A 22795-nucleotide genomic window follows, 5' to 3' on the forward strand; every position below is an offset into this window, starting at 1 on the left:
TACCACATAACGCATATATATATATATATATATATATATATATATATATATATATATATATATATATATATATATATATATATATATATATATACACTTTATGAATGGAGCATGCACCAGTGGTAGGTTTCTATGTGAGAGAGAGAGAGAGAGAGAGAGAGAGAGAGAGAGAGAGAGAGAGAGAGAGAGAGAGAGAGAGAGAGAGAGTGCTTGTTATACGCGTCACACCTTACGTCATGGAGATCCATTGTCCGAATGCCTACTCGGCTCTCGCCAACTTATGCTTGAAAGCCAAGAGTCAGCTCATTAATGAATCACACTTGGCATCGCAGTGTAGTGTCATACATTAGCAGATTGTGTCAAAGAAGCTGTGCCAAAATGTCACACTGATCCCGTTGTTTGTATAGAAGATATTTGCAAAAAACAGTATAACACGGGGTCTGAAATGCATAGTAGATTAGCTTGACTAGAGTAATTATTGTCTAGAATTAACTTTGTTCTGGAAGTAATGAAGAGCCCACGATAGTTTAAATCTAGATTATGTTGCTTAGAGTAATTAATGTCAAGAATTAACTTTGTTCTGGAAGTAATGAAGAGCCCATGATAGTTTAGATCTAGATTATGTTGACAAGAGTAATTAATGTCTAGAATTAACTTTGTTCTGGAAGTAATGAAGAGCCAGCGATAGTCTAGGTCTAGATTAGGTTGACTAGAATAATTAATGTCTAGAGGTAACTTTGTTCTGGAAGTAATGAAGAGCCCACGATAGTTTAGATCAAGATTATGTTGACTAGAGTAATTAATGTCTAGAGGTAACTTTGTTCTGGAAGTAATGAAGAGCCCACGATAGTTTAGATCAAGATTATGTTGACTAGAGTAATTAATGTCTAGAGGTAACTTTGTTCTGGAAGCAATGAATAGCCCACAATAGTATAGATCCGGATTATGGTAACAAGAGTAATTAATGTCTAGGAGAAGTTAATAATCACAAATAAAATTGTAAATCTTTTTATAAAAGATCCTTATATATAAATAGAAAACTATTTCATCCAGACAGAGGGGGAGGTTCTTCGAGAAGCTGCCCGCCGACTTGAATTCTTGGATTTTCACTTTGCTAGATGTTCTTGAAAAGCTTCACTTTATTATAATCTTGGGCCACAGCGTGTCTTTGTTATCGGCGAATCTGTCACAGAAAGGAAATTCAAGTTGCACTAAAAAGGACGTCTTTACTATGCACTAGTTTTAGATAACATTTTCATTTTGTGACCCTCTTATGGGAAAGGATGATATATGGGCTACATGGGTTTTAGACTTTATACGTTATTGCTCCTACTTTTCAAAGAACCACTTATACTGATGGTTAGATGCATACTTATCAAAACCTTTACCTTAGAGGCCACTTGAGTGACTCGCGCGTGAACGCTCTTAATCTCTCTCGATCCTGCTCGAAGATTCTGTCCGAATACACAGCCAAGTCATTGAGGGGATTTTCTACGATGCAGACCTCTAGGAGCTTCATTTGGCTCACAAGTTGGCAGAGTCCATCGGGCGTTAACTGACTTAGGGGAATGAGTATGTTACTGAAGGCTTTCCTGTTGTTGGAAAGATAAAGTTACTGATAATGTATATAAAGGAATGCATGAAAGGAATACTGACTAGAGCATTGTAATAAGTAGTGTTTTAATATATGATACAACTGAAAAGTTCCAGATTTTTTTCTTAAAGAATTTGTAGCCCGGGTGGAAATTTTGAAGACAAGTGTTCCATGTGCCCAGAAGTTTACGTTGCTTTTATGTTTTTTGTCTTTTTCCACATCTGGTATAAAATGGCTTTCTTAATTTATATATTTCTATGTCAAACTTATTTATAAAACCAGCTTCAAGCTAGGATTTCATAACCTATACACTCAAATCCTGTGTTCTTATTTTTCATAATTTTGGGCATTAAAATAAATTTCCCATATTGTCGTTGTTTTTTACAAAGGTCACAAACACCATCTTTTATTTTCGCCTAGTATTCGCAGTCATATTGCAGGTGTGAGCTAAGGAGAGAAAGGAAGGGTGGGTGGGTTGCAATAATCTGGCCCTACACTTAGTGCAGCGATAAGGGGCTGATAGGGGAGCGCACCTGGTTTTAAACAATTCCACACCTTTGCCACATCTCCACAAATCACCGGCTTGCCTTCTTTCTCCAACCCCGCTCCACCTCCTTATCCCCAGTCTCTGTCTTTCTTTCTCTCTCCCTGTTTCTGTATAAACTGGTGCATTTCCGAAATTTCATCTGAAGTTATTCTAAATTTTAGTTCCACATCACCAATGAGGTAAAATTTAGGGCGTGTTTTCTGTATGAAGGTTTTCCCCGATCCTCAACGTGGCACATGAGGAGGGGCCCTCCCACGCTCATATACTGTATATCAAACGCTGCCGCAACACAGTTATCTACAACCTGAGCAGGTACTTCTTAGAAGAACAGGCAAATTGATTGATTGAGAGAGAGAGAGAGAGAGAGAGAGAGAGAGAGAGAGAGAGAGAGAGAGAGAGAGAGAGAGAGAGAGAGAGAGAGAGATAACAAAATCTAAGTAATTGTGAATATTTCTAGCTCTAAATCCAGTTTCCTGAGGTATTAACCTATCATGAAAGCACGAATTACTCCAAATACATTGCTTCTGGGAGTTTTCAGCTTTAATGCCCCTGCCCGCCCTCTCTTTCATCTAAAACTTCAGGAAAGTTCCGTGCATGGTGGCATGCAATCAATAGATTTCACCTGTAAACGCGGAAAAATATTATAAATATATTTTGTTCAGGCAAACACATTGATGAAACTTAAAAAAATACTATATCGAAATGATAAAGTATAAGCTCATTTCAGCAGGGGAAAAACTTAAATTATCCCAACAATTCTGAATTATGCTTGCATGTATCCTTAATAAGATTTTAAGTAAATGGTTATATAACAAGAACAATAGGACACTACTGATATGAGAAGAATCTCTTGAAATGATAAAAATGATGGTGGGACTATTTCCATAACTATGTGATCATAATGAAGGCAATTTTCATTAAAATCATTATCAGAACCACGATAGGTTGAAGGAAAATGAAGACAGGGGTTTGGTTAGATATATCAAAGTTTGTTAGATGCTAGTAGACTTTTTATCTGGGGTGGGGGGGGTGGGGGTCTTCGTTAAACGATATAGAAAACATGTTGCTAACCATGATAGGGTAAACTTAATTGAAACGATCAACTGTGGTGTCAAGTAAATATGGCTGATGCTATTTTCACAGTAATGATTTGAATAGGCCCGTAAATTTAATCTAACTTTTAAATGGTATCATTCGTAGCAATAAATGACAAACAAACTGAACGGTACTGTAGAAGCATCATCTTATGTTGAGCACTGAAGACAAGAATAAATTTACCTTCCAGTGGCTGGCTGGAGGTTCTTCGCTACACGACAAGCCCAATCCGCATTCTCATCATCAACACCACTCAGGTACAGTATCAGGTCGACCTCTCCGGGAAGAGGTGCTAGGATGCTTGGGTCGACCCCCGGCACTACGTGAACACCTGAGTGAATTGATCAAACTTTTGACTTTTTGTTGTAGGGAAAGAATGAGCGAAGAATTATATGGCCCCATCCAAAGCTGTGCGAGTCTGAGATAAAGAGCGGGACAGATTAATTAGACCTTTGACGAAGCAAACACTATTGTATAAGTCTTTACACATATAAATAACTCACCAAGATATCTGAATTTTTTAGCTCGGTCCTTTAGATGTGAAAGTGCTTCAATTATTGGTCTTGCATTTTTTGCATCAAGTTGTAGCCAAAGGTTAACAATTGTGGGCGGCAACAGTTTCGAGGTCTCTTCGCTCAGCCAGCCCATGAATTTTTGGATATTTCCCCTGAAAGTAGATCTGTATATAATGTATATTGTTCAGCTGTTGTATTTTAGTGAGTGAACTCATCTTAATTTCAGGGTCTATCTTTTTTTCTGGTGTATTTCTAAGCAAAGATAGTTAATATATCCATTATTTAGCATCTTAGGCTATATTTGGAATCCCTTCAGTATGATGAAATTATAATTTTGGATAGTTACAGACTACTTTTCAAAATTACAATGGTTTTCCCTATCTTTGTATTATGCTGGATGTATTTGTTCCATGCATGATTCTGTAAAATAAGAGAATACCAGCCTATAATTAGGAAAGAGAACCCTTCATTAACATCTGCATTGAATTTGAAAAAGAACATAGCATACTGAATTTTTAATTTGAGATACTGAAGTCCTACTTTACCTTTCAAATAGCCTTCTTAATTTAATATCCAATTCAGGGCTCATTGCGTCAGGGTTACGGAAGTAATAATGAAGTAAGATAACTAGAGGACATTCTTGTTTCACGGTCACATTAGCAATAAATTTATCTAGATTTTGACTATCATCCATTCTATCTGGTATATTTAACTTTATTACATTATATTTTCCATGTGGCACAAGCACAGAATAAGCATTTAGACTCCGCCTGTCAGTGATATTTGCTGTGCCTTTTCCAAAACCTGATACTCTAGAAGCCATGCTTTCAGCAACAGTTTCATTCAGCTTCGCTTCCATAAGGAGGTCGTACCACTGATCTTTATTTGGCATTCCTGATTGCTGGAAAAGACAAACTAGTTCATCTGCTATTGTTCTTCTCATTGTGAGAGGGACCCTATGTAAGAGGCCTGCTGTGTACAGGAACATATTTTGGTAACAGCTGAGATCTGAAGGAACTCTACCAATACCATAAAGTTCCTCAAATACAGTTCTAATAGATATAATTTCTGTAGGGTTTTCATTATAAACTAGAACCTCACTCTCTTCAGTCCTATTAATAATTTCTATTGCGGCACTGGTTGGTGTGGCTGTCAGACGCCTCAAAATGTGTTGAATGAACTCTGCCCGTAAAGAACTATTTTGATACGATGGGTGGATCTGAATATTTCTGATGATGCTTGTAATATCAAATCGAAGATCATTTCCCCTGAGGGCCTCAATCACATAGTTCGCTGCCAAATAATCCAGTTCTCCTTTGTGGGCAATGCTGAAGACTGACTTTGTTCTACTTGTATTATAAAGAATTGTTTCGATGAGGAAGGCACTGAGAATGGGTTCATAAGGAAGCTCCAGAGAAGCACAGGCATCCTTTAGTCTTTCAACCGAATCTTCTGGCAGAGAGTCAATTGTTTCCTCTTTCAAACTTATAAGAGCCTCCCGTGAGAGGTACAGTAAGAATCTGTCTAAATCTCTAGCAAGATTGCTATCATATTTCGTTGTCTCGGTCATTTTTAACTTTTGGATGAGTCTTTCCTTATTCATATCTAAAATTTCGGTGTAAAGCTCCGTTGCTCCAGTAACGTTGTTCAATCGCTCTGGCGATACCGACCACATGATTGTCAACCAGGCTAAGTTCAGAGGAAGTCGTAGTGGTTCCTCTAGATAATTGGAAGAATTTTCCATGAAAGTAATCAAACCATCAATTTCCTTTTGGGTAATCCCGATCCTTTTCAGTTCCTCATGATACCTAACCACAAAATCATTCCTCTTTTCTCGGGGTACACCTTTTATCCTTAAATGAGTTACGTACTGACCCTGGGGAACAAGGCTGTAAAATGTCTTTATAAACTCTGGGCGCGAAGTGCAAATCATCGTTATAACAGCATATGTTCCAAGATCTAAAATTTCTCGAAATACTTTGGTCGATGACTGGTTAAGCTCATCCAGACCATCTGCAATGATGAGTAACTTTAGTGTGCGAATGCACTTCATTAAATCCCCCTCTTTGAATTTTGGAAGGACATTTGACATGAGGGTCTCCAGTAACTGTTCGAGAGAGTGGATGGCAGAGTTTCTGCATTCGAAGTAAATGAGGAGGTCATACTCCAGGAGACACTGCATAGGACTCTGTTGGTTCCTCCACTCACAAGTTATTATTCTTGTCAGCGTCGTTTTTCCGGCACCTGCTATTCCTTCTATGAACAGGATGTCTGTCTTCGATTTATTGTCAATGGTTCTCTTTTGTGCAAACTCTAGAAGATCTTCATACTCTATCACTTCCTGAGAGTCACCAGACCCCGACTCTACAACTTCCATGTAAGTAAAAATAAGCCCTACTTCTAAGTGTAAATTCTTTTGGGTAAAAAACAAAACTGGACTGATGTGGTCAAACACTTTATACTTGTCCAAAAGCTGGTCTTTACCTTCGTTACGCAGGATATTCTGTCTGCTTTGTAGGAAAATACTATTTTCATAAGTTAGGATATCTTGCTTTTCAATGTCATCATCTCTTGATCGGTTTATGGCATCATTCAAGATTTTGATTTGCTCTTTCAGCTCAAGATCCTCGATTCCATAACATTGTGCTGCAACTTGTAGTGTTTCCTTTAGAAGTTCTCTGAGTTCTTCAGTCCTTTCATTAAATAATTGATCTTTAACAGTGATTGGGTACAGATGAGCAAGAGAGTTCCTGAATTCTCTTATTCTATTGATATGTAACCTAAGATTGGTCTCTACCTCAGACAGAACACCTGGATATGCAGTACGCAAACCCTTGCAGCCCATGTTGGTAGCTATCACAAGTAACGTCGTATCAAATCGATCGCACGATGGATTTTGGTCGATAAGTTTTTTCTGATCCCCAGAGAAGGTTTTTTTAACTTTAGTGCTTCCATATCCTATCTTGTCTATCAAGAACATATCCAGAGGCATGTCGAGGTCCTTATCTGGAGTCCCCCAACGGAAGACCGAGTACAAGACGTCCCGACCATCATGGCAGGTCATATGGAGGAGACGGAAGAGGCGAGCTTTGTCATCAGTGAAAATAGATTCCATGTTTGGACTTACCATACTTGTCTGAAATGTAAGGTAAGAAGTTAACTGCAGCAAATATTTATAATGACAATGCATTGACTCATGCTTAACTACTATCAAAACTATAGTCAATTCTTTTTAGTGAGGCAGACTCGCAGGGGTGCCCTTTTAGTTCGGAAAAGTTTCCTGATCGCTGATTGGTTGGGCAAGATAATTCTAACCAATCAGATAGCAGGAAAATTTTCCAAGCTAAAAGGGCACCTCTGCGAGTCAGTGCAAAGGCGCCTCATTAAAAAAATTGAGTAGAGGTAGACTATTAAAATGAACGGGATCATGAACTTCAACCTATCTTATCAAGGGAAACTATGGAGGTTATCAGGACAAAAATATGTGATTGGTAGAACATTCCTCATTTTTCTTCATTATCTATTTCAGTCAGTTGCAGATTGATTGTAAAGGAACATTTGGGTTTCATCTCTTGATTTAAAATGTAAAAATCAGATCAGGATGTTCAATGATTGAGAATTATCATGGTTAAGGTGCATGTAACAGATTGAAATAGTCTGCAACGTTACTGGTCTCCATATCAGAAAAACTTCAGAAAGTAGGAATATTGTCAACGAATATTTGAAAATGGAAAAAAAATGAAGCAAATGATATTAGTTAAGAAATAAAGCGCTAGTAATTGATATTTAAAAACGAATGGCAAACTTAGAGATTTCAACTTTGTCTCATTTTTATTGTCTTACAGGACAACAAACAATCGTTTTTGTATTTGGAAACAATTTTTTTTTTTTTTTTGCATTCAGATACATTCAGCAGCTCTTTGGTTATAAGAAACGTTAACCTCTTCTTAGCAAATATGAGATGATTCTTTCTGTTCGGAAACATTCAAGGCACCACTGAACTGTTCTCTGTATTCTTGAATATTAAAAATCTATTAGTGTCGGTAAACATTGAATTATCCTAAGTTTCAGGAAATTTCCATTTCTTTCATTAGTTTTCTGTTATTTCGTAAAAAAAACTAGGCATTAATTTTTCTTCATTTTCTCATTATAGGTAGTAGGTTGTCCAGGGCACCAGCCACCCGTTGAGATACTACCGCTAGAGAGTTATGGGGTCTTTTGACTGGCCAGACATCCTTCTCTCTGGTTACGGTTCATTTTCCCTTTGCCTACACACACAGTTAATAGTCTGGTCTATTCTTTACATATTATCCTCTGTCCTCATACACCTGACAACACAGGTTACCAAACAATTCTTCTTCACTCAAGGGGTTACTGCACTATAATTGTTCAGTGGCCGCTTTCCTCTTGGTAAGGGTAGAAGAGACTCTTTAGCTATGGTAAGCAGCTCTTCTGGGAGAAGGACACTCCAAAATCAAATCATTGTTCTCTAGTCTTGGGTAGTGTCATAACCTCTGTACCAGGGTCTTCCACTGTCTTGGATTAGAGTTCTCTTGCTTGAGGGTACACTCGGGCACACTATTCTATCTCCTTTCTCTCCCTCTTGTTTTGTTAGTTTTCATAGTTTATATAGGAGATATTTATTTCAATGTTGTTACTCTTCTTAAAAATTTTATTTTCCTTTTTTCCTTTCCTCACTGGGCTATTATCCCTGTTGGAGCCCCTGGGCTTATAGCATCCTCCTTTTTCAACTAGGGTTGTAGTTTAGCAAGTAATAATAATAATAATAATAATAATAATAATAATAATAATAATAATAATAATAATAATAATAACTGTCAGTCATATTTTTTTTCTGATTTCCTGAATACCTTTTCTAAATTTGGTACCTCTGTAGTCTGAAGGTCCACTGTGGATCCGAGATATCTGTAGATCAGTGAATCTGCTGCTTCAGGGCTGAAAAATAATGAATTCAGACAAAGCACATGTAATTTTATAATTTTCAACATACATTGAAATAAAGTAATCACCTTGCTGTCCTATTGGTCGAGCCACGGAATCTTTAGGTAGTTTCTTTTACTAAGATAATCGAAGATAACGAAGAAGAAAAGCAGACACTTTCGTCACATACACATAACTACTTCATTATTATTATTATTATTATTATTATTATTATTATTATTATTATTATCATTATTATTATTACTTACTTACTTACTTACTAAGCTACAACCCTTGGAAAAGCAGGATGATATAAGCCCAGGGGCTCCAACAGGGAAAATAGCAAAGTGAGGAAAGGAAACAAGGAAAAATAAAATATTTCAAGAACAGTAACATTAAAATAAATATTTTCTTAACTAAAACAACTTTAACTGAACAAGGGGAAGAGAAATAAGATAGAATAGTGTGCCCGAGTGTTCCTTCAAGCAAGAGAACTCTAACCCAAAACTGTGGAAGACCATGGTACAGAGGCTATGGCACTACCTAAGTCTGGAGAACAGTGGTTTGATTTGGAGTGTCCTTCTCCTAGAAGAGCTGCTTACCATGGCTAAAGAGTCTCTTCTACTCTTACCGAGAGGAAAGTAGCTACTGAACAATGACAGTGCAGTAGTTAACTCCTTGGGTGAAGAAGAATTGTTTGGTAATCCTAGTGTTGTCAGATGTATGAGGACAGAGGAGAATGTGTAAAGAAAAGGCCAGACTACTAGGTATATGTGTAGGCAAAGGGAAAATGAACCTTAACCAGAGAGAAGGATCTAATGTGATACTGTCCGGCCAGTCAAATGACCCAATATTTCTCTACCGGTAGTATCTCAACGGGGGCTGGGCATTCATCAAATAAATTATGTATGTTATCGAACCCATTATACGTCTGAATGTGTATTAACACTGAGACATTGTGTATGTAAACATTAGAGCCATCATCATCATCATCATCATCTCCTCCTACGCCTATTGACGCAAAGGGCCTCGATTAGATTGAATAATTAATTGACAAGTGGCTTCCTGTAGACTTGTTTCACAGTAGCAAAGGTGAATGACGTCCGGAAATAGTTGTCTTTTAGCAGTGATATGAAATGAATCCTGATGAAATGTTCTACATATCACATATTAACTCCAAGTACAATTCATAAATACATTCAACGCTCATATCCTCCAAGGTCTGATATGATGAAAATCATGATATACCAGTCTTGTAGACTCCGGGTTTAAACTTTTAAAGTAATTTCCTTAGTTTGAGGTAATTTTCATGGTTTCAAGGTAATTCTAAGGTAATTTCGGTTTTACACGTGTGAAATTTAAGGAAATTAGGAAAAGTTTTAAGGTAATCTAAGGTAAAAAGCAGCAGCACTTAAGGAAATGGCCACATAGCACATGCTCGAGTTTAAACCCTGCAATTTGTAGTGGTGATTCACTTCCTCAAGGAAAGCCTTCTTGCTTTTAATATATATTGTCTGATGGGGCATAATGATGACTCAATGGCATTTAGTGTTAAGCAAAACAAGATGATGTTTATCTGTATGTGCTTCCTTTCTTCGTTGCATAGAAAGTTTATCATTCTTTTTTTTTTTTTTTTTTTTTTTTGTTACTTTGTTTCTTTAGCATTTAAGTATTTATGAATAATAGTCTTTCTAGTTGCCACCCTGCAATTTTTCATGAATAAGAAAATAAAAATGCTCAGTGCTAGTTTTACTTAAGTATTTGAATAGAATAAAATTTAAAAGCCACAGTTTTACACTCGATGGACATCAAGCAGTTTGCACTACGAATCCATAGAACCACAAACTGGTCTAATTTACAGTCAAAGTGTTGATTATTTTTCTGTAATAAGCTCCAATATTAGTTTTGAGTTTATTCAAAACCCTTTTATTCTGTACGTCATGATCAGCTGGGCGTTCAATTGTTAATTTCAATATATCTAATTTTAATGTGCTGGTAGTCATGTAATCCCCGCTGGGGGGTGATGGACGAGTCCATTAGCGGTAAGGGGGAAAATTAAAGTCTAATAAACTTATATATTATTTCTTTCTAAAGAAAATGAATTAATATATTCATGTAAAGAAATACTTTTCAGATCAATAATTATCTTAGGTATTGAAATCTTAATAGAAGTAAAAGTCACACTGAAAAAAGTTGATATAAAACTTCACCTAGCACCCCTCCTCCCCGACCTTTTTCAAATGATCTCGCCCAAAACAAGTGGTTTTCAAAGCTGCTAGAGTTAGTTGTTCCATTTTAATAAAAACTTCACGGAAATTGTTAATGGAAGAAATACTACTATGAGATTCAGGGCCTCTGTAACACGGTTTTTTCGCAATAACTTTTTTTCTATGAATTTCATAAATATAACGCTTATTCAGAATGCACATTATATCTACACATAAATTTTGACTATATTCTGCATTACGTAGGTTGAATAAATTTGGTACTTTATTAAGTAAAAGTGACGATTTTTGAAGACGGGCCAACTTACTCAGAGAAAAGGTTTCGAACGCACTCGTTACGTAACTTATGACGGCATTTCTTCCCTCTTTCTCGATCGATGATTGGTTATACGTAACGAAGGCTATACCTCTGCCAACAATAACACAAAAGTGTAAATAAAAGCAAAGCAGTACACCTTTATGAACTCTGAAACCTCTCCACTGAGAATTGTCATAATGAACAAACGAACAAAATATGTTAATAAATACAAAAACACTTCGATTATTAGTCTAACTCCCAGAATAGGTTTCCTAAGAAATTACAGTCTACTTTATAGGTCACAATCAGATTGACAAGGTGTATGGATTAGTTGGTAATTTTCAAAAACGTAGTAGACCAGCTTGATTTGATAACTGCTATATCCAATGTCCAGTAATTTTTATTTTTTGTCTAGCTACCTACGTATTTACTGTAAAAAAGAAACAAATAAATAAATAACTGGTACCATATTTTGGCTTTAAACCTTCACCAGTAATTATCGTCAGAATGATGACTTCATGAGGCTCCACCCACTTTGGCCTCGTTGTAATTCAGGATAACAATGAAGGCTATCATGGGCATTGTTGGATCAGAAAATTTAAATTCTGGCTATAAAAACTAATTTTTCGAGTAGTTGTAAGAAGTGGTAAATGATCCTCAAGGATCCCAGCAGTTGGCCTAAACGTTTAATTCATGTATAGTACTGTTACGGCACTACTGCTACAGTATAGTAGTATTACTACGCTAGCACAAATACCCCACCCACATTTATGTATCGTTCCGCCATTCATAAAGTCTTTGTCATATTCTTTCACTGTGCAATAAGCCATGGCCTCCTCAGAAATTAAGTTTAACTTTAGATGATAGGTTATTTCATTAAGCTGACAAATTATGGCAACTGGGTATGTTATTGCCGATGTTGAAGCTAAAGATAAAGTATGGTATCATTCCTTCATTGCATTATCATCTTTACTACTATTTGTTTTGCTACATGTAGTAATTATTTTAAAGGATAAATGAATTATGTTCACTTCACTTCTATAAATTCCCATTAGATGTACAAATAAAACTCCTAAAACTATTCAGGATTTATTTATAAAATGCAGTCATGCCCAAAACATAGCTAACACGGTTGGTCTGATGGAGATTTTAGCACAAAAATCTTATTTTAACAAAAATAGTTATATAAAGACTGTTTACATACAATCCCTCTCTTTCTCTCTCTTTTGGTGGCATAGTGAATAGTTAATAGAAATGTTCAAAAGCCTGAATGAAATTACAAGTATTATAATCCTGTTACACTAAATACAAATCAGACTATAAACATTGGATTTAAACTAGAAACTGAATAATTACCTATTCAGGCTATAGTAAATATGGCCACGGGCTTTCTCTTGACTGTATAAAGTTGCAAGTCGTAAGACAAATGCAGTTTTGCAACCACGGGGGCAATTCCAAATCCTGTTAGCCATTCTTGACTGTTATGGGTTTCAGAGCCGATGGAAGAAGTTGAATGGGTGTCTGGTGGATGGGCGGGGCAAAATTTTGTCAAAAGGTGTTTACATTGCTTACGTAGTGAATGTTTTCGACTCTTGGCTCGTTATCACTGGCCATGGCGTCGGCTAGATCATTTTTACTCTATAAAAATTAAAACTATTGTGTTTAGGTTATTGATAATGCTGACAAAATTTGTGTGTGGTTGTAAAATATACATATGTCAACTTTCAGCTACATCCGATGCTTTGATAAGGAGCAAAGTCCAAAAAACCGTGTTACAGAGGCCCTGAATCTCATAGTAGCTAAACACCTCGAGATGACCCCAAGACACTAAAATTTTCGAACAAATCTATTATTATTTTAATACCAAGGTACGTACCTATGAAATTATTATTTCAATATAATGCATTTGCTCAACCTGCTAGATGAAGAAATGCAATTCTTGTCTCGGGTAGTGCCATAGCCTCTGTACCATGGCTTTCCACTGTCTTGGGTTAGAGTTCTCTTGCTTGAGGGTACACTCAGGTACACTATTCTGTCTAATTTCTATTCCTCCTGTTTTTGTTAAAGTTTTTATAGTTTATTTAGGAAATATTCATTTTAATTCTATTATAAAATTTACTATTTTTCCTTGTTTCGTTTCCTCACTGAGCTATTTTCCCTGTTGGAGCCCCTGGGCTTATAGCATCTCGCTTTTCCAACTAGGTTTGTAGGCAATAAGAAATTTAAAAAAATTATGGATTCTCATTTTACGCGAAAGCATAATGATTCTTACGTATTATTCTTATGATCATCTAAATTTCTGATGGTTTTCTAGTGGCTCTTTGTGGTTAAGAATCTATTCTTATTACACAATTTCAAATGAAACAGGAGTTTAATTTTGCCTTTTGGCAGATCATGGATCTAAGTTAGTTGAATACGAGCCACTAGTACGGAATTTTATTTGCCACACTGCCATTTCTAAATATGGCAATATCTGTAAGTTCATGATTTCCGGTTGGAATCATGGCCAGAGAGAGAGAGAGAGAGAGAGAGAGAGAGAGAGAGAGAGAGAGAGAGAGAGAGAGAGAGAGAGAGATAATTAGTCCCACTTCTAGACGTGTTTTTCTGTGCAGCTTGACCGAGAAGATTATGGATAATTCCGTTATGAACACAAATACTTTTGGATGTATTTATGTGGAAACGGCACTGAATTGTCAGAACTTAACGCTGGCCTACGTGCCCTGAATTCTACTAATTAAAATTGCTAAAGATTGCACAATTTTTATCCCTGTATATTATAGCATGATGATTGATATTCATAGAAAAGTCTATCGCTTAAAGCATTATCGAAATGTGTCAAATAAAGAAACTTATTGGTTGCTTATGAATTGTGAAGATTACACACCCAAGATAGAGCTACTGTATCCCCTTTTCAATTGTAATTTGATTGAGCTACTGTATCCCCTTTTTAATTGGACTTTGATTGAGCTACTGTATCCCCTTTTCAATTGGACTTTGATTTGGAAACATGTAAACAACAAGTATATTGATAAGAACAGCAGGGAAATACTTTATAGGTGTACTCATGAAATACTAAATACAAATGACAGGTTGTACATCATGAATTTAACAAATGAGAATAAATGTCTATTTTGTGGTGCTGTAGAAAATAACATGCATTTTATTTATTTCTGTCCATCACTGAAGCAAATAATATACTGGTTTAAGACACTTTTGAAAAATGTTGTAAGATCAAGACGAACAGTTTGCTTAAGATTTTGAAATTAGACTTTGAAACTGTGTCAAATAAGGATGAAAATACTGCAATGGTTTTGATATCGGATTTTTTAGCTGGAGTGTGGTATGGGCGATCTATAGGACTGTTAACGGATGACCCAAATTTACTTATATTCATAAGAAATAGAATGTTAAAAACAAAATATTTAATTAGAAATACTTTAAAAAAAAGAATTAAATCAGATATTTACAAAAGAGTACATTTATGATAATTACTTAAATATGTAACATAATTATAATTTAAGAACATTTGTACAATAAAATCTATTGCCTATTATATATTTATTAATTGATTTAATTTGTATTGAGCTGATTTATAACTATGTAAACCAATGTAGTTCATATCAGTATTTTGTAAAGAATAATTACGTATATAATGTAAATTGCTAAGATGTAATTGTATTTTTATAATAAAAGATAAAAAAAAAATTAAAATTGCTAGCAAGTCAGGCCATATTTTCAGGAGGCCATTAAAGGGGCCACACTGAATTCAAGGAAGCCATTTCAATGTCAATGTGTCATTGTTGCACAATAAAGCAAAAATCAAAAGAAGTTGAACAGCATACAGTTCGTATCGCGAGGTGCACTGACGGCATGATCTTCCTATGGAAGGTAAACAATATTTAAAATTATTATTATTTTATTATTACTAGCTAAGCTACAACCCTCGTTGGAAAAGCAGGATTCTATAGTCCAAGGATTTCAACCGGGGAAAATAGCCCTGTGAGGAAAGGAAATAAGGGAAAGGATAGAATAGTGTGCCTGAGAGTACCTCCAAGGAAGAGAACTCTACCCCCTAGACAGTGGAAAACCATGGTACAGAGGTTATGGCAATACCTAAGACTAGAGAACAATGGTATGAATTTGGAGTGTCCTTCTAGACGAGCTGCTTGCTAGTCTCTTCTACCATTGTTCTCTGGTAATGGGTAGTGCCATAGCCTCTGTACCGTGGTGTTCTACTGTCTTGGATTAGAGTTATTTTGGTTGATAGTACACTCGGGCACACTATTCTATCTTATTCCTTTCTCTTGTTTTTGTCTTCAAGTTTTCATAGTTTATATATGAAAGGTCTATTACAGTGTTACTGTTCTTGAAATATTGCATTTCAATGTTTATTACTTCTCTTGTAGTCTATTTACTTTCATATTTCCTTTCCTCACTGGGCTAGTTTTCCCTGTTGGAGCACTTAGGCTTATAGTATGCTGCTTTTCCAAATAGGGTTGTAGCTCATTTAATAATAATAATAATAATAATAATAATAATAATAATAATAATAATAATAATAATAGATTTATACGTTTGTTTACGTTTCAAATCGCGAGCCAAAGTACTTACTTCACTGTAACTTCGCAGAACTAAAATATCGAAAAATGTTCTGAAGTTGATTTATTTACAACGCTCGGCTGTAGCCTGATACAGCCACGCCCCTCTGCGTCAAATATTGGAACACTTTCCCCAGGTAGAGTTATCATTTTGCTATGACGAAAAAAACTTACTTAACTTTTAATGAAGTATTAGGCCTACCTGTGCAAAAACTATGTGAGTTGCCTTCGTATTATGGCGAGTACGCTTCACAAACTTCGGGGAATCCACATAACAGCATCGATGCTACACAATATATCTTCGAACACTGTTCATTCAAGCACATAGTGACAGTGACACATAGTTTGGCAACTAATGTAACCTTGGTACCTTCACAACGATTGAGTTAGCAACAGTCATGACCAGCGTCCAGACTCGTGTTGCACCATCATATGCAAACAGCATTGGTGGCAGCACATCCCTGCTACACTGAAGCAGAATCTACCCTTGTGCATTATTCAACTGCACAAATCATTGGCTATGATAAGAATATAATCCACTTTTATGGAAGGCTACTGTATATGTCATAAAAGCATTCTTTATCAAATGAATAAACATGCAATTCGGATTATCGATCACATGTAAACAAAGATAATATCGTACGTCCGACAGCACCGTCCTTCAGTCTGGTGGGCTGTTCCTTTGTTAATAGTGGGTATCTTATCCTGACCAGGGTCTTATCTTATCAGTACGTTCTAGTGTATTGTCCATTAATTCGTTAAAGGAAGTGACGTTAGTTTAGCCAACTTCAGAAAATTTGTCATGGTCAGTAAGATTTGTTTTCAATAGATAGCATATACGCCCTTTTCTGGAATTTCATTAGATTTTCTTAAAATGAGTAGGCCTACCATAAATAGATATTTGTTTTTAAACCACGCACGGACACACATTACATATATATATATATATATATATATATATATATATATATATATATATATATATATATATATATACATACCACTTTCTGAGTGGGGTTACCTTAACGTGGCGAAAGGGTTTGTAGATTTCGATACCCAGCAAAACTGTACTAGTCAGGGGCGAACTAGGTTGGTTTGCTATGAACGATCAGCCGAAAATCACCCACGATCACCAATCCGCACTGGCCACCGTGGTGATGAAGACTGGCCAAACCCCATACAAGAAGAAGGCCATGTCTAAGGGCTTTGTTCTACAGCGGACTAGATACAACTGCATCTTTTGTTGTGTACACACACACACACACACACACACACACACACACACCCACACACACATATATATATATATATATATATATATATATATATATATATATATATATATATATATAAAGTGATTTATTCTAACAAAGGGTGTCTCCAGAGATCAAAAAGACAATGGTCACTGACATATTTGATGAACTTCTTTTGCAATAAAACTTCCACGGAAAAATCGCTTTAGACACCGAGGTCTTATCAGCAGTGTGTCAAACTGCCCCATACAAATGGCATCAGAAGTAGGCAGGAAATGAAGCACAGATAATTCGAATTAGTGACTGAGAGATATTGGTCATTTCTGGAAGCAGGAAAAGAAAAAAGATTAATCCAAACATGGTTTTTAGAAAGGTAGACAATGCAGTCAGCTTTATTGCTACAATGAGATTAGTTTAGCTTTCTGAAATGAAAATCTTTTAGCGTAGTAGAGTAGGCCATTAAACTACATAGGCCTAGATGGTTTAGGCACAGATTCCAGAAGATGAGATTACATGATTTGAACTAAAGTAGGCGAAAAGAATAAACATTTAGAAGGAAAAGCTTGATGTTTTAGAAGCAGAGAGAGGGAAAAACAATGACGTATTTTTAGAAACAGTTGTATTATTATTATTATTATTATTATTATTATTATTATTATTATTATTATTATTATTATTATTATTATTGTTGTTGTTGTTGTTGTTGTTGTTATTATTATTATTATTATTATTATTATTATTATTATTATTATTATTATTATTATTATTATTATTACAATCTAAGCTACAACCCTTCTCAGAAAAGCAGGATGCTATAAGCCAAAGGGCTGTATCACCAACAGGAAAAATAGCTCAATAGGAAAGAAAACAAGGAAATAAATAAACTACAAGAGAAGAATAAACAATCAGAATAAAATATTTCAAGAAAAGCAACATTAAATTATATGTTCCCTACACTGTATAAACTATATAAACTTCAAAAAAAAAATCAAGAGGAAGAGAAACAAGATAAAATAACATGCTAGAGTGTACCCTCAAGCAAGAGAACTCTAACCCAAGACGATGGGAGACCATGATACAGAAAATTTTAATAAATTTTAGGAGCAGTAATAGGAAGTAAATATTGGAAATTTATGAAAAAGAAACTGAACAGACCCATTTGCTATTTTCATAACCCACCTGAGGGATGTCAATAATTGATTTATCATATATAGAATAGCATGCCTGAGTGTACCCTCAAGCAAGAGAACTCTAACCCAAGACAATGGAAGACCATGGTACAGAAAATTTTAATAAATTTTAGGAGCAGTAATAGGAAGAAAATATTGGAAATTTATAATAAAGGAAACTGAGCAGACCCATTTGCTATTTTTATAACCCACCTGAGGGATGTCAATAATTGATTTATAATATATAGAATAGCATGTCTGTGTGTACCCTCAAGCAAGAGAACTCTAACCCAAGACAATGGAAGACCATGGTACAGAGAATTTTAATAAATTTTAGGAGCAGTAATAGGAAGTAAATATTGGAAATTTATAAGAAAGGAAACTGAACAGACCCATTTGCTCTTTTCATAACCCACCTGAGGGCTGTCGGTAATTGATTTATCATATATAGAATAGCATGTTTGTGTGTACCCTCAAGCAAGAGAACTCTAACCCAAGACAATGGAAGACCATGGTCCAGAGAAGTTTAATCAATTTTAGGAGCAGTAATAGGAAGTAAATATTGGAAATTTATAAAAGAAGATAATTGAACAGACCCATTTGCTATTTTCATAACCCACCTGAGGGCTGTCAATAATTGATTAGCATGAGGCACAGGCGACGAATGCACGCCAAACAGCAACCCAGAATATCAATATATCACGCATTCATTTTTGCTATTTTTCGATACAGAGACCCGCTGTGATCTCGTTACGGCAACTGGAATAATTCCCATTAATTCCCACTATTGCTAAAATGCCAGAGAGCTTCGGTAATTGAATCCTTCAATGAAATTACCGACTCATCTAATCGCTGGGTAATTGTTTATAGAAATGGCGGGAAATGGTTTTGTAGTTGAAGTGTCGAATGGCGTTTGTTTACGTTTGTGTGTGGGATTTCAGACTCTTTGCTGCTACTGAGCTTTTGCTATTAGTTAACAGTAGCTTTCCTACCGCTACTACTACTACTACTACTACTACTTGTGAGAAAAACTATTATGTTGCCTTTAATGCTCCCACTACTACTACTACTACTACTACTACTGCTAGTAGTGCAGAATTTTATCATTTTGCTTTAAATGTGCCTACTACTACTACTACTACTACTAATACTACTACTACTAGTAGTAGTAGTAGTAGTGAAGAGTTTTTTATCAGTCATCAGAGTTTTTTATCAGTCATCAGCCTCTTTACTACTACTACTACTACTACTACTATTAGTAGTAGTAGTGAGAAAAATTATTATGTTGCTTTTAATGATCTTACTACTACTACTACTACTACTACTAATTCTACTACTACTACTAGTAGTAGTAGTAGTAGTAGTAGTAGTAGTAGTAGTGAAGAATTTTTTTATCAGTCATCAGCATCTTTACTACTACTACTACTACTACTACTAGTAATAGTAGTAGTAGTAGATGGTAGCGAATTGTCTGGACATGGCAATTTGAAATAGATATTAGCTATTTTGTAAACAATAGAGTCAAACTGAACGAATATGAAGTGATACGTAAGACATTCCAGAAAACTCCGGACCAAAAGCATAACTTTGTTCTGGTTTGAGATTTTGAAGGGGGAAAACGAATCCAGATAGTCAACAGACTTTATTGACAGAGAGAGAGAGAGAGAGAGAGAGAGAGAGAGAGAGAGAGAGAGAGAGAGAGAGAGAGAGATATCGAGAAAAATTGCGAAATTGCTAGTTGAAAGATTTCGGGTAGAAGGGTTTTTTTTAGTCAAAGATATTAAAGGAAGGATGGAAATAAATCAGATTTATTTGTGGGATTATTGTTTTTGATTTGGAACAATAAGTGAATTTTACCTCAAAATTCAGTCATTTTAGATCGTAAACAATTCTAGTGAATGCAGATGATTATATTCTGGTAAATACAGATAATTTTATTATTATTACTATTATTATTATTATTATTATTATTATTAATATTAATATTATAATATATTCTGGTAAATGCAGATGATTTTACTCTAGTTATTATTATTATTATTATTATTATTATTATTATTATTATTATTATTATTATTATTATTGAGTTAAAAGTAATGGCTGCATCGGCAGAGTTTATTTTCTTATCCAATTTTTCTATTTTCCGGATAATTCTCTTCTCTAGAGCGCTACAATCAGCCAGCAGACTTGAAAAATTCATCAGTCGGGTGAATGAAAAAATCGGGAAGACTTTTCAAGTATATTCTCACAAAATACAAGTAAAACTTTTGGTACAAAATAGTAAAAACTACGACGCGTTTCGAGGATAAGTCCTTCCTCTTCTTTAGGTAGAGAGTGAGGTGGATGCTGCGGTCGGGTGGTATTTATACCCAGGATCAGGATTACAAGTGAAAGGGCTGGAATTTTCATTGGTTTTCATTGGTTGATCGGAGCTGATATGATATGGTGTCTGGTGTACGACGATCTCGGCCGGGAATACCAGTCTGTGACGTCATCGGGGACCTGAATTTTGATTGGCTGAGGCGCGCTCTGAGCCAGCCAGGCTGCTCTCCCGCTCAGAAAAGTGTCCCACGTGGCTGAGATCATGTCCTACTTCGGCGTCAAAATTCGGGGTATTTTCGTGGTTGGTAGTGTCTTCATTAGGTCCTCCTTGATGGGGGTTTCTTGATGTATCAATACGACGGCTTGACGGTAACAAAAACATCTCTTGGGTCGTATTAAGGGTGGGTTTATCTCGCTGTATCAGTAGAGCTTCTAGGATGCGTAGACGTCGACTATCTGGGGCTCTACCGATAATCTTGGTGTTACTGACAATATCAGCTCGACAAATAGGGGTGTTTTGTCTTTGTAGGGCATGATTCTTTATAGCCCCTTGCTGTACGTGGCAAGAAATTCTCTTGGAAAGACGCATAGTTGTCATGCCAATATAATTTCCGGGACAACCACGGATAGGGCTCTAGAGAAGAGAATTATCCGGAAAATAGAAAAATTGGATAAGAAAATAAACTCTGCCGATGCAGCCATTGCTTTTAACTCAACCTGCCTAAAAGAGGGTCTCCTACCACGATATTATTATTATTATTATTATTATTATTATTATTATTATTATTATTATTATTATTATTATTATATATTCTGGTAAATGCATATAATTTTATTCTAGTTATTATTATTATTATTATTATTATTATTATTATTATTATTAGCTGAGCTCCTAGTTTGAAAATCAGGATGCTATAAGCAAAGTGGTTCCAACAGAGAAAATAGCCCAGTGAGGAAAGGAAATAAGGAAACGGAATAGTGTGCCCGAGTGTACCCTCAAGAAGAGAAATGTAGCCCAAGATAGTGGAACACCATGGTACAGAGGCTATGGCACTATAAGACTAGGAAACAATGATTTGATTTTGAAGTGTCCTTCTCCTAGAAGAGCTGCTAAAGAGGTTCTTCTACCCTTACCAAGTGAAAAGTAGCCACTGAACAATTATTTCCTTTCCTCCCAGGGCTATTTTCCCTGCTGGAGTCCTTGGGCTTATCGCATCCTGCTTTTCGAACTAGGGTTGTAGCTTGGCTATTATTATTAATAATAATAATAATAATAATAATAATAGTAGTAATAATAATAATAATAATAATAATAATAATAATAATAATAATAAATGTATTATCATGCACACACCAACTCTCCTAAATTTAGATATATTAATTTATCAGCTTTAACGATTTTCCTCAAATCTTATTAGAAGATTAAAAGTTTATTAACACTTATGGAAGCATAAAATTACTTTATGGAGTAAAATTACTGATACTTCAAGTCTTATATTATTCTTGTAAATTTTTTCCACGCAAACACAACGTTCTTCCCTATGAGGATTTAAAAAAAAAAAAAGTTTTCTTGATATAAAGGAAGAAAAAACTAATCATGTTCCTAATGGAAACTTATGATGCTGAAATTTCCCATAAGATCGTGTCTTAACTATGTTAGGAGTAATTTGGATGCTGAGTTATTTAAAGAGAAGAATAAGATAGTTTTAATCATTTCGTTTTATTTAATAATGATACTTTTTCCCACGTGATGTAATATTCTTGTAAGTTTATATTTTTAGGTACCTTTTCTTATATATATGAATTGTCTGGACATGGCAATTTGAAATAGATATTAGCTATTTTGTAAACAATAGAGTCAAACTGAACGAATATGAAGTGATACGTAAGACATTCCAGAAAACTCCGGACCAAAAGCATAACTTTGTTCTGGTTTGAGATTTTGAAGGGGAAAACGAATCCAGATAGTCAACAGACTTTATTGACAGAGAGAGAGAGAGAGAGAGAGAGAGAGAGAGAGAGAGAGAGAGAGAGAGAGAGAGAGAGATATCGAGAAAAATTGCGAAATTGCTTGTTGAAAGATTTCGGGTAGAAGGGTTTTTTTTAGTCAAAGATATTAAAGGAAGGATGGAAATAAATCAGATTTATTTGTGGGATTATTGTTTTTGATTTGGAACAATAAGTGAATTTTACCTCAAAATTCAGTCATTTTAGATCGTAAACAATTCTAGTGAATGC

General features: G+C 35.3%; 2 protein-coding genes across 6 annotated transcripts in view; both read right to left on the minus strand.

The window, feature by feature from the left end:
• The window catches only part of LOC137622201 (palmitoyl-protein thioesterase ABHD10, mitochondrial-like), a 242880-nt gene that overhangs the window by 95579 nt on the left and 124506 nt on the right, over positions 1-22795 (minus strand). The window lies entirely within an intron of this gene.
• Positions 931-16466, minus strand: LOC137622199 (uncharacterized). Of its 5 annotated transcripts, XM_068352655.1 has the most exons (7): positions 16016-16425; positions 8623-8707; positions 4297-6887; positions 3740-3903; positions 3420-3567; positions 1389-1592; positions 940-1183 (listed from the first exon to the last, which is right to left on the minus strand). In XM_068352655.1, the coding sequence occupies exons 3-7, from the start codon at positions 6879-6881 to the stop codon at positions 1135-1137; spliced, it is 3150 nt and encodes a 1049-aa protein (XP_068208756.1). In that variant the 5' UTR covers positions 6882-6887; positions 8623-8707; positions 16016-16425; the 3' UTR covers positions 940-1134. The 5 variants fall into 5 exon arrangements, with proteins under 5 accessions (XP_068208757.1, XP_068208756.1, XP_068208755.1 ...); XM_068352656.1 differs by lacking the exon at positions 8623-8707 and having other exon boundaries at positions 931-1183; positions 1389-1559; positions 16016-16432; XM_068352654.1 differs by lacking the exon at positions 8623-8707 and having other exon boundaries at positions 946-1183; positions 16016-16420.

Source organism: Palaemon carinicauda, chromosome 29 (genome assembly GCF_036898095.1).
Source record: "Palaemon carinicauda isolate YSFRI2023 chromosome 29, ASM3689809v2, whole genome shotgun sequence".
NCBI lineage: Eukaryota > Metazoa > Arthropoda > Malacostraca > Decapoda > Palaemonidae > Palaemon > Palaemon carinicauda.